General features: G+C 47.6%; 1 protein-coding gene across 1 annotated transcript in view; it reads right to left on the reverse strand.

The window, feature by feature from the left end:
- Positions 1-16,223, reverse strand: part of TXNDC9 (thioredoxin domain containing 9) — a 34,644-nt gene that overhangs the window by 8,447 nt on the left and 9,974 nt on the right. The window contains exons 2-4 of the mRNA XM_069757522.1: positions 15,416-15,614; positions 10,612-10,730; positions 2,215-2,469 (exon numbers count right to left, since the gene is read on the reverse strand). Of these exons, the coding sequence (XP_069613623.1) occupies positions 2,215-2,469; positions 10,612-10,730; positions 15,416-15,592 (551 nt within the window). The 5' untranslated portion in view covers positions 15,593-15,614. The remainder of the gene's footprint in view (positions 1-2,214; positions 2,470-10,611; positions 10,731-15,415; positions 15,615-16,223) is intronic.

Genomic DNA, 16,223 nt, shown 5'->3' on the forward strand with positions numbered 1-16,223 from the left:
ATCCAGAAGTTGAGGCTGCTGCTCACCATCATCTGCCATGATGAAGCTGTGGCCAAAAGCAGGGTTCTATCGCCAACACCTGCTTATATCCCCCTGTATTCCGGTCAGCAGGCCATCTGGCGTGTCCCCATTGGTTCCTGATGATCAGGCTGCAGCTGGGAGGTTAGCGGTGGTAGTACAGAAGAACCGGCGACCGGACCATGGGCGCCGCCATCTTGGAAAGACCGCGCATGCGCAGTCAACCCGCAAACCGGAAGCGCCTGCCGGCTCCACCCCCGGCGCCCCAGCGTTCCGGAAACGCTCAGTGAGCGATGCAGGACGCCGGGAATGCCCAGCAGTGCTCCGGACGGCGCCCACTTCCGACGCCGCAACCACACCACCGCACCTCACTGCCGCCGTCTGCTCAGGGGGGGGGAAATGAAACTTACCAACGCCGGCTTCCGGAGACAAGGAATCCTCCGGACCCTGCTCCCTGCTGCCAACGCCACTGACGTGCAGTCCAGCCTGGACCACCGTGGCGTCTCCAGGACTTTCCGCACCGGTCGAGGTAGGAGACCCCCCCGCTACCAGATTCGACCGGCCGGCCTGGGCTCCTTACGAGATGAAATCTGTAGGATCCTGTCCCTCCAGGAACAGGAAACCAACTGATGCAGGGGGAGAGGTGCCGCCCTTTTGTATCTGTAGGTTTCCTGTTCCTGAAGGGCGGATCCCCTCTCTCATAGTGCTGTCATGGGAGTCCGAATAAAAGAAATTTGTAGCTGGTTTTTCCCAAACAATGGGCAATACAGTCGCAGTGACAACTGTACCATGCCAGAAGAGTATTGTGCGCCGATCTCACCCTAATTACCGTATATACTCAAGTATAAGCCGAGATTTTCAGCCCATTTTTTTGGGCTGAAAGTCCCCCTCTCGGCTTATACTCGAGTCATATACAGGGAGGTCAGCAGGGGAGGGGGAGCGTGGGGGGGGGGGATGTAATTATACTTACCTGCTCCTGGTGCGGTCCCTGCAGTCCCTGGCTTCCCCGGCGCTGCAGCTTCTTCCTGTACTGAGTGGTCACATGGCACCGCACATTACAGAAATGAATATGCGGCTCCACCTCCCATAGGGGTGGAGCCGCATATTCACTGCTGTAAATGAGCGGTAACTGTGACCGCTCAATACAGGAAGAAGATGCAGCGCCGGGGAAGCCAGGGACTGCAGGGTCCGCACCAGGAGCAGGTAAGTATACGGGGAGCGCAGCGCTGCGTGATATTTACCTGCTCCTCGATCCGGTGCGGCTCCGTCTGCAGCGCCCTCTGGCAGTGACGCTCAGGTCAGAGGGCGCGGTGACGTAGTCAGTGCGTGCCCTCTGCTGAGCGTCAGTACTGAAGACGGAGCCGCATGAGGAGCAGGTAAATATTGAAAGCGCCGGCGTCCTGAGCGAAGAGAGGCGAGTATGTGATTTTTTTTTATTGCAGCAGCATTATATAAGGCACAGCTTTCTATGGAGCATCCATGGGGCAATAAAGAACGGTGCAGAGCATTCTATATGGGGCACAGCTTTCTATAGCGCAATAATGAACGGTGCAGAGCATTCTATATGGGGCACAGCTTTCTATGGAGCATCTATGGGGCCATAATGAATGGTGCAGAGCATTATATATGGCACAGCTTTATATGGAGCATCTATGGGGCCATAATGAACGGTGCAGAGCATTATATGTGGCACAGCTTTATATGGAGCATCTATGGGGCAACAATGAACGGTGCAGAGCATTATATGTGGCACAGCTTTATATGGAGCATCTTATGGGGCAATAACGAACGGTATGGAACATCTATTTTTATTTTTGAAATTTATCGGTAGCTGCTGCATTTCCTACCCTAGGCTTATACTCGAGTCAATAAGTTTTCCCAGTTTTTTGTGGCAAAATTAGGGGGGGGTCGGCTTATACTCGGGTCGGCTTATACTCGAGTATATATGGTAATTAGATCCTTGCCCAATCCGCTCAATACTAACTGTACCGCCCAACATCTATGAGCCAAGCACCATGCCAGATGTGCAGGTACAAGGTAAAGAATGAGGTATGTCTGGTCTTGCATCTTATATCGATACTAAGTAGCTTTTAGGTTGGGCTATAAGTCCAACTGAACTCTGTATCAAACCTATAGAAACAATACACTAAATGGAGGCAGAAAAAGAGCCTGCACCTAGACTGAAACATGTCCTACCTGTAAGTAATTATATCGGCACATCCAAGTCTCCATTCCAAGGTCTCTGTAGTGAACTCATCTGTATTCCCCAAGTCAGTAAAGCCAACAATATAATCTCTCGTTTTTCCATCCTTCACTAGTGCCAGAGTTGGGATGACTTTAATTCGCAGTCGTTCACATAAGAATGGAGCCTTCTCCACGTTCAGTTTCAGGAATTTGGTTTCGAAATGCTTCTTGGCGAGAACTGCCAGGTGTTTGTCCAGGATCTTGCATCTATTGAAAAAGGAGCAAAAATTCAGTAATCATTTACCATGATTTTTTTAAACAGTGTATAATAAGTTTGATACTTCCTTCCATATACTGATTTCACTTTTTTATTTTTTATTTTTTAAAGCTTGGATTTCTGTGAGTGAATAGACATACACATACACTCCATAGGCTTCTATGATAAAAGTAACATTTGGCTCAAGCATAGAGCTCTGTGTGATCCAGCAAGTGGGAATAGCCCAGAAGATGACCAGTGCGTCGATGGAAACCGGAGAAGCAATCTGGGAGTACATTAATGCACCTGCACTACAGATGCATTCACACAGATTTAGCCAATACAACTTTAAAGGGATTTATTTTTTATTGAATTTTGTTTATTAAGTTTAGGAAGCACTGAAAGAAATGTCTGCTCCCTTCCTAGTGATGGTGTGATTGCCAGGAGGGAGCAGAACCTGCCATGTTATAGCAGACCTAGATCAGCTCTGCAGTGTGGGCAGGAGACTGATTTTTCCGTGCTATTGAGGCCAATATGCCAACCCCATTAGACAGAGGAAAATAGGCATCAGACCTACCGGTAAACGTGTTTCCAGGAGTCCATCCTTACAGCACCCTGGAGGACGTCCTTCTCCTCCTCCTTGCCGGGACAGGAAACACACGAGAGTTTAAAGGTCCGGTCCCACCCCCAATTCCTCAGTGTTGTAACAAGAACCATCTCATGAAAAATGCAAATAACACTTTAGTGACAGGATCATATCACATATAAAAAAGACGGGGGAGGTGGGGGGGGGGGGGAGAACTGCCAGTGCTGTCAGGATGGACTCCTGGAAACATAATTGCAGGTAGGTCTAATGCCTATTTTCCAGGTCGTCCCCCCTGACAGCGCCCTGGAGAGTACCAAAGCACCTCGTTAAGGCGGGATTACCGCTTGGAGGACCTTTCTCCCGAACTTTAGGTTTCAGGAGGGAGTTCAAGGTTTCAAAAAGTCGTTTTGGGTTGTTGGATAGTGAGGTGATGAGGGTGGTGAAGTAGGATTGTTTGGCCAGAGAAAGGGCAGAGTTATAGGTTTTGAGCATGAACTTATAGTGGATGACGTCTTCTGCTAAGAGAGATTTTCTCCACTGTCGCTCTGCACACCTTGAGCAACGCTGAAGAACGCGTGTTTGCATAGAGTGCCAGGGCAGCCGTTGTCTGTGTCGGGTCTTTCTGCGTGTAGAAGGTGCTGCTTCATCCAGTTCGCATCTCAGCTTCAGGAAAATGGCCGCCGCATTTTCGGCTATTGCGCATGCAAGAACCACTACGCCAACGCCGGGAAGATAAGCAAGAGGTGGGGGAGAAACAGCCATTTCACCACGCCCTTTTGACCAGACCAGCGTTATTGACAGGCGAAAACGGCGACTTTGGTAAGGTATTTCGGCAGCATAGGTGGGGACTCAGGGGACACAAAATACACTATTGTAATGCACAGTTCAGGCCCTATTTAACGGTATTTTTATCTCATACTGAAAAAACGGGGTGACAGGTTCCCTTTAAAGTGTCATGTGCCAGAGATATAGCAGGCAGCCAATATTAGTAATTAATGCATAAGTGCATATTGCTAACATAAGTGAGGAATGGAGAAAGGCTGGGAATGGAGGCAATACATAACCTGCGTAGGCAGTGTAGAACCAGACGCGCGTTTCGCATTTAGCTTCTTCGTTGGGGAAATGTACTACAATTTCTGGAAGATATCCTGGTTCAGCTCCCACTCTGTTGGGCACACCCGCCGTCTGCTCAGGTAATCTGCTATCATGTTCTGAGAGCCTTCCAGGTGGATTGCCGTTATGGATAGAACTGTACCTTCTGCCCAGCTGAATATTGTTTCTGCTAGGTCCTGCAGTGGTCGATGTCTCGGGCCTCCGTGATGTTTCAAGAATGAGACCGTTGTAGGAAAATATTCTGACATCACAATTTGAGAGCGTGAACCGATTTAGTCTTAAGGCCTCCCAAACGGCATACAGTTCTTTGAAGTTGGAGGATCTGTCTCTGATGTTTACTGGCCACCAGCCCTGGAGGATTCTGCCTTGTAGATGAGCTCCCCAGCTCCATGCGCTGGCGTCCGTAGTGACCACTACGTAGGGGGAGGTGAACCATAATACGCCCATCTTTAGGTTCTCGGTCTGTGTCTACCAGTGGAGAGACCTCCATACTGGTCCTGATAGCCTCAAGGGAGCGTCTAGTGAAGATTGGCGGCGATCCCAAATGGACAGAATCTGTCTCTGCAGCGGTCTTGTGTGTGACTGTGCCCATCTGACATGATATACATGCCGTCATTAGGCCTAGTACTTTCATAGCGATGCTTATGGAAATTCGATGTTCCTGTAAGTACCTGACTCGGACTCGAATTGTCTCCTGCTTGTCCTCTGGTAGGTGTGTCTGGAGTCTAGACACACTACCAAGAAGATTTTCTGTGTTCTGGAAACAGGTCAGACTTCTGCCAGTTTATGACCTAGCCTAGATGTTCCATTACTGATATTGTCAGGATCCTGTGATCCGTCAAAGCTTCTACTGATTTTGCCACGAGGAGAAAGTCGTTCAGGTATGGAATTATTATGATACCCTGGCTTCTCAGGAAGGCCACCACCTTTGTGAAGATACGGGGTGCCGAAGCCAGCCCGAAGAGGTCTTGAAACTGGTAGTGGCAGGTCCGGGTTGGCAGTGCTACCGCAAACCTTAGCAGATTCTGTGATGAGGGATGCACCAGGACCTGATAGTAGGCACTCTTCAGGTCGAGAGTGCACATTACAGTGTCCTGATCTATGAGATGAACTGCCAACCGCATAGATTCCATTCGGAATCTTTTGTATCTTACCCAGGCATTCAAAGGCTTTAGATTTATAATAGTGCGGGGTTCGCCGGACGGCTTTGTGATGGCGAATAGGGATGAATAGTGCCTCCTTCCTATTTCTGACAGAGGAACCGGAATTATGACTGCCGCACTGAGCATGTACTGTAAGTCTATCAGTATGGCAGAATCTTCCGAGAACATGGTAGGAGCGATGTACCTTTCTGGAGGAGGGGCGTAAAGCTCTATGCTGTATACCTCTGACAAGGTTCTGCGAACCCACCGATTCTGAGAGATTTGGGCCCAATTTCCTGCAAAGTGACGTAGCCTTCCCCCAATGCAATTGGCGTCATTGGGTCCTGGTTTTGGAGGTCGGGCTAAAGAAGAAACCTCTGTTCTTATTACCCTGGCTACGGGAGCCCTTGTAGGAACCTCTGATGGACCTACTCTGCCCTCTGAAATCATACTGCTTCCTGGAGAAGAATCCTCTCCGAAAAGGCTGGGGCCGTTTAGGTTTGTCCTCAGGGAACCCCTTCTTTTTGTCAGAGGCTGATTCAAGGATACTATCTAATGCTGGTCCAAATACCCTTTGCCCTGAGAATGGGATGGAACAGAGCTTGGTCTTAGAGGCATTATCTCCTGACCAGGACCTTAACCATACAGCCCTCCTAGCAGCATTAGATAGAGAACGGTTTCTGGCTGAAAATCTAACCGACTCAGCCGTCATATCAGATAGGAATGCCATGGCCGACTTCATAATACTTCAATGGTCCTCTGAGGCCACTCACAAAGATGGCCACACGCTGGACCTCATTTTCACCCGCCTCTGCTCCCTTACTAATCTCATTAACGCACCCCTCCCCCTGTCTGACCACAACCTACTGACATTCTCTTCCCTCTCCTCTCCTAGTGTGCAACCCCCACTCCACAAACTCCCTCGCAGAAATCTCAAACATCTCAACTTACAATCACTCTCGGAGTCCCTTCTCCCTCTCACAGACATAGCCTCCCTTCATGACACAGATGCTGCTGCCACTTTTTATAACACCACAATAACAGCAACACTCGATTCGGCCGCCCCGCTCATGCATAGTAAAACTCGTACAATTAACAGGCAGCCCTGGCTGACCAGCCTGACCAAAGAATTAAGACGGGCTTCCAGGATTGCTGAGCGGAGATGGAAGCAATCCCGCTCTGCTGACCACTTCACTACATACAAGCAGTCCCTCGCCAGCTTCAAATCTGCACTCACTGCCGCAAAACAAACTTACTTCTCATCTCTCATATCCTCCCTGTCTCACAACCCTAAACAGCTTTTCAACACTTTCAATTCTCTACTCCGTCCCCCAGCACCTCCTCCCTCCCCCCTCATTTCTGCTGAAGACTTCGCCTCTTTCTTTAAACAGAAGATCGATACGATCAGAGAAAGCTTTGGCCCACAGCGCCCACTGCCCCTCTTAGCTGCTCAACCCTGCTCCTCCAAAACCAGCTTCTCCACCATGACAGAAGATCAGCTCTCCACCCTCCTGTCAAGATCACACCTCACCACCTGCACGCTTGACCCGCTCCCATCCCACCTCATCCCTAACCTTTCCATGGTCTTCATCCCAACCCTAACGCACCTCTTCAACCTCTCACTCACAACAGGTGTCTTCCCCTCATCCTTCAAGCATGCCAAGATCACACCCATCCTCAAAAAGCCCTCCCTTGACCCATCCTCTGTGTCTAGCTATCGCCCGATATCTCTTCTCCCTTATGCCTCCAAATTGCTGGAGCAACACGTCCATCTTGAACTGTCCTTCCAACTCTCCTCCTGCTCCCTCTTTGATCGGTTACAATCAGGCTTCCGTCCCCATCACTCAACTGAAACTGCCCTAACTAAAGTCACCAATGACCTACTAACTGCCAGGAGCAAGCGACACTACTCTATCCTTCTCCTGGACCTGTTTTCTGCCTTTGACACTGTGGACCACTCCCTTTTGCTACAAATTCTCTCATCTCTTGGCATCACAGACTTGGCCCTTTCCTGGATCTCGTCATATCTGACAGACCGAACATTCAGTGTCTCCCTCCCCCACACCACCTCCTCACTTCGCCCCTTGTCAGTCGGTGTTCCTCAAGGCTCTGTTCTAGGACCCCTACTCTTCTCCATCTACAGCTCATAGAATCCCACGGTATGCAGTACCATCTCTACGCTGATGACACGCAGATCTACCTATCCGGACCTGACCTCACCTCCTTACTTACCAAAACCCTGCACTGTCTGTCTGCTATTTCAGCCTTCTTTTCTGCTCGCTTTCTACAACTGAACATGGACAAAACAGAATTCATCATCTTTCCCCCATCTCACTCTACCCTTCCACCAGACCTATCCATCAATGTCAATGGCTGCTCACTTTCCCCAGTCCCACACGCCCGGTGCCTCGGGGTGATCCTCGACTCTGCCCTCTCTTTCAAGCCACATATCCAAGCCCTTGCCTCCTCCTGCCGTCTCAAACTCAAAAATATTTCCCGGATCCGTGCTTTCCTTGACCGCAAAAACGCTAGTGCATGCCCTTATCATCTCCCGCCTCGACTACTGCAACCTCCTACTCTCTGGACTCCCCTCTAGCACTCTGGCACCGCTCCAATCCATCCTACACTCTGCTGCCCGACTAATCTACCCGTCTCCCCGCTATTCCCCAGCCTCTCCCCTATGTCAAGCCCTTCACTGGCTTCCTATTGCCCAGAGACTCCAGTTCAAAACCCTCACAATGAGAAACAAAGCCATCCACAACCTTTCTCCTCCATACATCTGTGACATGATCTCCCGGTACCTATCTACACGCAACCTCCGATCCTCTCAATACCTCCTTCTCTACTCCCCTCTCATCTCTTCTTCCCACAACCGCATCCAAGATTTCTCCCGTGCTTGCCCCATACTCTGGAACTCTCTACCCCAACACATCAGACTCTCGCCTACCATAGAAACCTTCAAAAAGAACCTGAAGACCCACCTCTTCCGACAAGCCTACAGCCTGCAGTGATCCTGAAGTTACTGAACCGCCGCGCAACCTGCCCTACCCTCTCCTAGTGTTTCATCACCCATCCCCTGCAGACTGTGAGCCCTCGCGGGCAGGGTCCTCCCTCCTTATGTACCCGTGTGCCTGTTATCTGCTCATGTTTAATGTATTTGTCTATATTTGCCTCGTATTCACATGTAAAGCGCCATGGAATAAATGGCGCTATAAAAATTTATAATAATAATAATAATAATAATAATAGGAAGGCAACTCAGAATGTCGGATCTAGGGGTCTTATTGGACAAACGTTCTTCCAACTGACCCATCCATAGGTACATAGATCTGCCCACTGAAGTGGCTGCTATGTTTGTCCTAATTAGGGCCGCGGAAGCTTCCCAGGCCCTCTTCAGGAGAATGTCGGCTTTTCTGTCCATAGGGTCACGCAAGTTAGAAGAGTCCTCAAAAGGTATGGCAGTCTTTTTGGTGACCTTTGCTACGGGAACATCAATTTTTGGGATTTCCTCCCATAACTTGACTTCCTCGGGGTCAAATGGTAAGCGGCCCTTAAAGTCACGAGATAGCACCAGCCGGCGCTCAGCATCCTTCCACTCCTCTAGAACCATAGCCTTAATATGTTCACTTATAGGGAAAACTGTCTGATTTCGCGACATAAGTCCCCCGAACATCAAGTCCTGTTAGACTTCACCGAGACCTTGCCGTTTTTTTTTAGCTGTGGCTGGGGGAGCAGTGGCGGTTCCCTTATCCTAAAGGACATAAGATAGGGAGTAACAGGCTAGAAGGCGTGCTGGCATCTTTATCGGAGGTGAGGGTGGAGTGCGCCAGGCGCACTTACCCCTCCGTCCTCGATCATGTCTCCTTCCATAGATGCTATCCGAAGCTGGAGCCAGAAGCAGCCCGGCACGACGCTGGACACCATCGTAAGAAGCGACCACGCTGCTATGCGTTCCACCGCTGGAGCACTCGCTCTACCCAGCTTTCAACACGTCACCGGAAGTGACGTTACCGGAACTGATGATACCAAAAGTGACGCGGCTCCACCGAGACTCCAGAAGCTGCCCGCTCGGAAGCTCTGCGTGCCACGCTGGATGTAGCATTACAAGGACAGCGCCCCCCACGCTGACTGCAAAACGCTATTCCCGCCAGGATCTTCATCCTTGTGGCACCGCGTCCTGAGCCGAGAGCCTCCCACCGGGAGGAACGGCTCTATCCCAGAGCCTCTTCCTGCTCCAGGCCTTTGGGGTAGAGGAACTCCCCCCTAGGAAGTTTCAACCCTGAGCCTCTTGACAGGGGGAAGGATATTGGAAAGCCGCACGATCCCCCTGAGCCCGGTAAGCTTGCGCAGCTCTTCTCGTGTGTCCCTCCATGCAGGGGCAGGAAAAACACTGAGGAATTGGGGGTGGGACCGGACCTTTAAACTCTTGTGTGTTTCCTGTGCCGGCAAGGAGGTGGAGGACGTCCTCCAGGGTGTTGTCAGGAGGGACGTCCTGGAAAATATAAATATTTAAAATCTTGAGATGCCCTCAAAGGTCTTTACTACCTTATAAAAGGCTCAATATGTGAAACAAAAATCAGGAAGGAAATGTTTATTTGCATATCACCCCACCTAACGAAGAAAACAATAAAAACATTTGTCTGGTAAAGAGAATCTAAATAAATGCTTCAGAAGGGCCACACAAATTTTAAATGCATCTTAGTAGTCTTTTGACATCATTAAAGGGAACCGGTCACCCCCAAAATCGATGGTGAGGCAAGTTCACCGTCATCAGGGGCTTATCTACAGCATTCTGTAATGCTGTAGATAAGCCGCCGATGTTACCTGAAAGAGGAGAAAAAGACGTTAGATTATACTCACCCAGGGGCGATCCTGCTGCAGTCTGGTCAAATGGGTGTCTCAGGTCCGCTCCGGTGCCTCCCATCTTCATCAGATGACGTCCATCTTCATCTCTGACCTTTCCGGCGCCTGCGCACTGCAGTACTTTGCTCTGCCCTCAACACGGCAGACAAAGTACACATGCGCCGGAGCCACAGAGTGAAGACCAGAAGAGGATGTCATCTGATGAAGATGGGAGGGACCGGAGCGGACCTGAGACACCCATTTGACCAGACCGCAGCGGGACCGCCCCTGGGTGAGTATAATCTAACCTCTTTTTCTCCTCTTTCAGGTTACATCGGGGGCTTATCTACAGCATTACAGAATGCTGTAGATAAGCCCCTGATGATTATGAGCTTAGCTCACCCGCGATTTTCGGGGTGACAGGTTCCCTTTAAAGTAATAAAAATAAAACGGGTACATTTTTGCAATACCTAAAAGTAGAATCTTTGTAAAAATGGCAGATCACATTTTTACTTTCCTTCACTTCCGTGAAGAACTCTCTCTCACTTGGTATTTCTCTGTATTCTCCGTGCCCTTTGGATATCCATTCCTGAGCAAAAAAAAAAAAAAAGAATAGTCAGGACGCTAATCATTCTATTTGACACCACTTTCAAGCAATGATTTTCCTTAAACACAAAGTAATGGGGTACAACATCTGGATGAAGCAGAAGGAGATAGAACTGGAAAACTGCCTCTCCTGCTAAAGGATTATTCACACGGCCGTATTTTCAGTCCGAGTGCTGTCTGTGAAAAAAAAAAAAAAAAAAAAAAAAAAAAAAAAAAAAGGACAGCACCCGGATCAATGTTATTCCATGGGGCACTGTCTACGACCATTTTTTTTTTTTCATAGACTAAATCTGGGTATAAAAAAAAAAAAAAAAAAACCACAAACAAAACCAACATGCACCAGTTGCTTTTGTAAATTGGAAGAGACTTGCAAATTCAAACAAAAAAAAACAAACAAAAAGAAAAAAACCAGATATTGATGCCACAAGGACACAATACAGCATCAGATTTTTACGGATACATTGTAATTCTGCAATATAGGAAACTGTAAATTCACTTGGAACCACTGATGCAACAATACACTGCAATGACATAAATGGGGTTAAATTATACTTTTATTTGGACAGTGTCAGTCTTTTCAGATGGGCACAAATAAGTAGTCTGGATCCATGATCACTGTTAGAGAAAAAAAACAAACAAAAACACAGACCATTTGAACTCAGTCCATGTCATTGCAGTCTATAGCTGTCTGAATCGCAGAAAACACCCTGGACGCACTGTATATGCAGGGCCTGACCAACTGCATTTATATGTGAGTTGCCTTACAGGGAACGTTTCAACCACAAAAATATTTTTCAACAATTGAAAAAGCGCACAGTATCAATATTTTAGTAAAAATAAATTATATACACACACAATGTGCTGTGGACAACAAAATGGCACCTTGCTTGGGTTTAACTTTTTTTTAGTTTATAATTTTTAACGTTCACATTTCACACTATATAACCTATTGAATAAATTATTCAGTTTTCTACAGTCACGTGGATACCTAATGTGTGCAGTTTTTTTTTTGTTACAGGTAAGCAATAATGTAAAAACACAGATTGTATTGTATCTTTTGTTGCAAATGTTTTATATATATATATATATATATTTTTTTATTTATTTTACATAATTTGTCCCTACCGAGATCATAAGAAATCTCTGGGGGAACATGTGCTTTTCTTTTTCCACCCACTAACTGTGGCATCCATAGGAGCTCCAGTTACAGGGCAAAACAGCACCCTAAAGTGATATACTGTAAAGGCCCCTTCACACTCAGCGACGCTGCAGCGATACCGACAACGATGTCGATCGCTGCAGCGTCGCTGTTTGGTCGCTGGAGAGCTGTCACACAGACAGCTCTCCAGCGACCAACGATCCCGAGGTCCCCGGTAACCAGGGTAAACATCGGGTTACTAAGCGCAGGGCCGCGCTTAGTAACCCGATGTTTACCCTGGTTACCAGCGTAAAAGTAAAAAAAACAAACAGTACATACTTACCTTCTGCTGTCTGTCCCCGGCGCTCAGCTTCTCTGCACTCCTCCTGCACTGTCTGTGAGCACAGCGGCCGGAAAGCAGAGCGGTGACGTCACCGCTCTGCTTTCCGGCTGACCAACGCTCACAGCCAGTGCAGGAGGAGTGCAGAGAAGCTGAGCGCCGGGGACAGACAGCAGAAGGTAAGTATGTAGTGTTTGTTTTTTTTACTTTTACGCTGGTAACCAGGGTAAACATCGGGTTACTAAGCGCGGCCCTGCGCTTAGTAACCCGATGTTTACCCTGGTTACCAGTGAAGACATCGCTGGATCGGTGTCACACACGCCGATCCAGCGATGTTTGCAGGGAGTCCAGCGACGAAATAAAGTTCTGGACTTTCCTCAGCGACCAACGATCTCCCAGCAGGGGCCCGATCGTTGGTCGCTGTCACACAGAACGATTTCCTTAACGATATCGTTGCTACGTCACAAAAAGCAACGATATCGTTAACGATATCGTTATGTGTGAAGGTACCTTAAGAGACTGGCTGAGCTGATCAAGGTCAGCTTTTACCAAGTAGCCTTGATGTGCAGGGCAGAGACCAAGCGATCATGTGGTCACCAGGTCACACGGCATAATCGGCACCGCTCACTGAGTGCTATGTAATCAACCACTTAGGTCTTCTTCCCAGGGTCTCTGGCTTTGTACTGCTAAACTGCAAGGACCAGAGCTTAAAGGTACCTTCACACATAGCAACTTTCCAACGAGAACGACAACGATCTGTGACGTTACAGCGTCCTGGATAGCGATCTCGTTGTGTTTGACACGCAGCAGTGATCAGGATCCTGCTGTGACATCGCTGGTTGTAGCTGAAAGTCCAGAACTTTATTTGGTCGTCAGGTCGGCGTGATTCGTCATGTTTGACAGCAAAAGCAACGATGCCTGCAATGTTTTTTCACAGAGCTGACAACCAGCGAGAACGATAAGTACGTCACTGGATCGCTCCTGCATCGTTCTGGAGTTGCTGTGTTTGACATCTCTACAGCGACGCTCCAGCGACCTAGTTTAGGTCGGATCGTTGTCTATATCGCTGGAGCGTCGCTAAATGTGACGGTACCTTAAGGCTGTGTGCACACATTGCTGATTTTTTGCGTTTTTTCGCTAAAAAAACGCATACATTATGCATCCCATCATTTAGAATGCATTCCGCAGTTTTTGTGCACATGATGCGTTTTTTTTCCGCAAAAAAAACGTATCGCATTAAAAAAAACACAGCATGTTCATTCATTTTGTGGATTTCCCACTATATCATTGCATTTGGAAACCTCCGGAAAAATCCGCAAAAAAAAACGCATGCGGATTTCTTGCAGAAAATGTCCTGTTTTGCTCAGGAAATTTCTGCAAGAAATCCTAAACGTGTGCACATAGCCTTATAATGGCACTTGGTCATTTATTTGGATAAAGAACGGTTTTAGGAAAGGTTTCCAAATACGCTTTTTTGGTTTTATTCCTCATGCACAATCTATCCCCTTCAGGTGCTTTCTCTAATTTTTAGAGGTCTTTGAGCTGGTGAGATTAGCTGCTTTGATGACTCTCATACACAGAACCAGAGGGATTCCGGTTCTCGTATGACAAAAGCAGTAAGGTTTTTAATATTAAGTGTTAGGACTGTCCCAATTAGGGTGTCCATGAAGTGGTGGGATTTTCATTTTCATTTTAATTAAAAAAAAAAAACACGTTGACTAAGTACCCTACTTTCCATGCACTTCTGCGGTTTATTTATTTACTGCAGGGTATTCAATCATTATGTTTCTGTCTCTGGTTTAATTTCTGTTCAGTGGCGCTTACATGCTGCATGCACACCAGTTTGTATCCCAGCTCATCTCTTTAGGTTTTCTTCTAAACCTGAGTAGGATGTGTTCAAGTGCAGTAGCAGCATGGAAGATGGTATACAGCAGTACTCAGCTTTGTAGCTGTGAATGCAGTGCAGGAATTAGGTAAAAAATTTGATATACGGTACACTGCAGCATAATCTGCGAGTTTCTCAACATGTTGAGTGCTCTTCATTCCTTCCTTCCCACAGACATCACAGTAAGCTGGGAGTAAAAGTACCTTCACACTAAACAACGCTGCAGCGATCCAGACAACGATCCGGATCGCTGCAGCGTCGCTGTTTGGTCGCTGGAGAGCTGTCACACAGACCGCTCTCCAGCGACCAACGATGCCGGTAACCAGGGTAAACATCGGGTTACTAAGCGCAGGGCCGCGCTTAGTAACCCGATGTTTACCCTGGATACCATCCTAAAAGTTAAAAAAAACAACCACTACATACTTACCTACCGCTGTCTGTCCCCGGCGCTGTGCTTCTCTGTACTGGCTGTGAGCACAGCGGCCGGAAAGCAGAGCGGTGACGTCACCGCTCTGCTTTCCGGCCGCTGTGCTCACAGTGAGTGCAGGAAAGCACAGCGCCGGGGGACAGACAGCGGAAGGTAAGTATGAAGCGTTTTTTTTTTTTTTTTACTTTTAGGATGGTATTCAGGGTAAACATCGGGTTACTAAGCGTGGCCCTGCGCTTAGTAACCCGATGTTTACCCTGGTTACCAGCGAAGACATCGCTGAATCGGTGTGACACCGATTCAGCGATGTCAGCGGGAGAGCCAGCGACCAAAGAAAGTGCTGGCCTTCTAGCCCCGACCAACGACATCACAGCAGGATTCTGATCGCTGCTGCGTGTCAAACTGAACGATATTGCTAGCGAGGACGCTGCAACGTCACGGATCGCTAGCGATATCGTTTAGTGTGAAGGTACCTTTAGGCTGCTTTGACCAAGACAGATTTAAGCTGTTTTTCAGAGTGAATGATAATTCTAGTGCCAATGGAAGTAAGATATTGCCCTGATGAGGTGCATTAAAAAGCTTCTTCTTGCCACCAGTATTATTGATTTATGCAAGGTCTGCTGAAACAGTAGTGACCATTAAGCCCCTAGATGCTGATCTACAAAGCAACTGCGGCAAACAGCTGGTAATGATGGGGGTGGGGTGTAGACTAAGTTAGGCAGACAGCATAAGTCCTACACATCTTATCGCTCTTCTTGTGCAGAGAGAACGGTCCAAAGTAGGAAATCCCCTCCTTGATCTTCATATACACCAATATGGATCATGGACAGACGATGCCCTTCAGACAAATATCTGACATTGTGACCAGTGTAAGTTACCTGCTTTTGCTGCTGAGCCTTCTTTAATGCCTCCAGACGCTTCTCTTTTAGACGTTCCATTTCATCTTCATCCATCTGATCCAGCTTATCCAGTTCTGCATCTAATTGTTCTTCCATCAGTTTGGCGGTTTGCAGTAACTGATTCTCCATGACTTTGGCAAACATGTCGGCTGCCATCTTTTCAGCAAGTTGCTTTAGCCTGAAAAAAAAAATCTATTATAAACCAAAAAAAATCACTAATGCTCCAGTTGTACTGTACATAGAAGCGGTTCCCACTAATATTATATTGATGACCTATCCTTAAGATATAGCCCCCTCTATACACAATAGATAGCTTCTAGCCAAATGACGGCTCTCCCCCCAGAATCCTCTCAAACACAGAAGCACTTGTCTCAACCAAAATCTCCAGTGTTCTCTATCAGACTCCTCTGGTACCAATTATCTTAAAAACAAAATGATTGGCAGTCATATGTATGGAGCCTGTAGGGATTCACTCTCTCTGGTCAGCATTAGGTAGCCTTCACACAATCAATGCAGTTTTAGTCCACACAAACATGTTTTTAATGCTTTCCCCAGGTTACACAGCACCAAAACAAACTCAAACATAAATCCCTAGCCTTGTCCAGAAAAGACCAAAGACCTTGGCTACTCAAACTGCTGAGCTAGCCCCAGCTCGGTCACACAAAAGAGCTATTGTTTATAGCAACCACTGATACTTGCGGTTCTCTGCACGCGGCCGTACATTTAATCATGATCACATGTCAGATTACAGTCCTTTCTCCCTGAGAAGACTTCATACACACAAGAG

Source organism: Ranitomeya imitator, chromosome 3 (genome assembly GCF_032444005.1).
Source record: "Ranitomeya imitator isolate aRanImi1 chromosome 3, aRanImi1.pri, whole genome shotgun sequence".
NCBI lineage: Eukaryota > Metazoa > Chordata > Amphibia > Anura > Dendrobatidae > Ranitomeya > Ranitomeya imitator.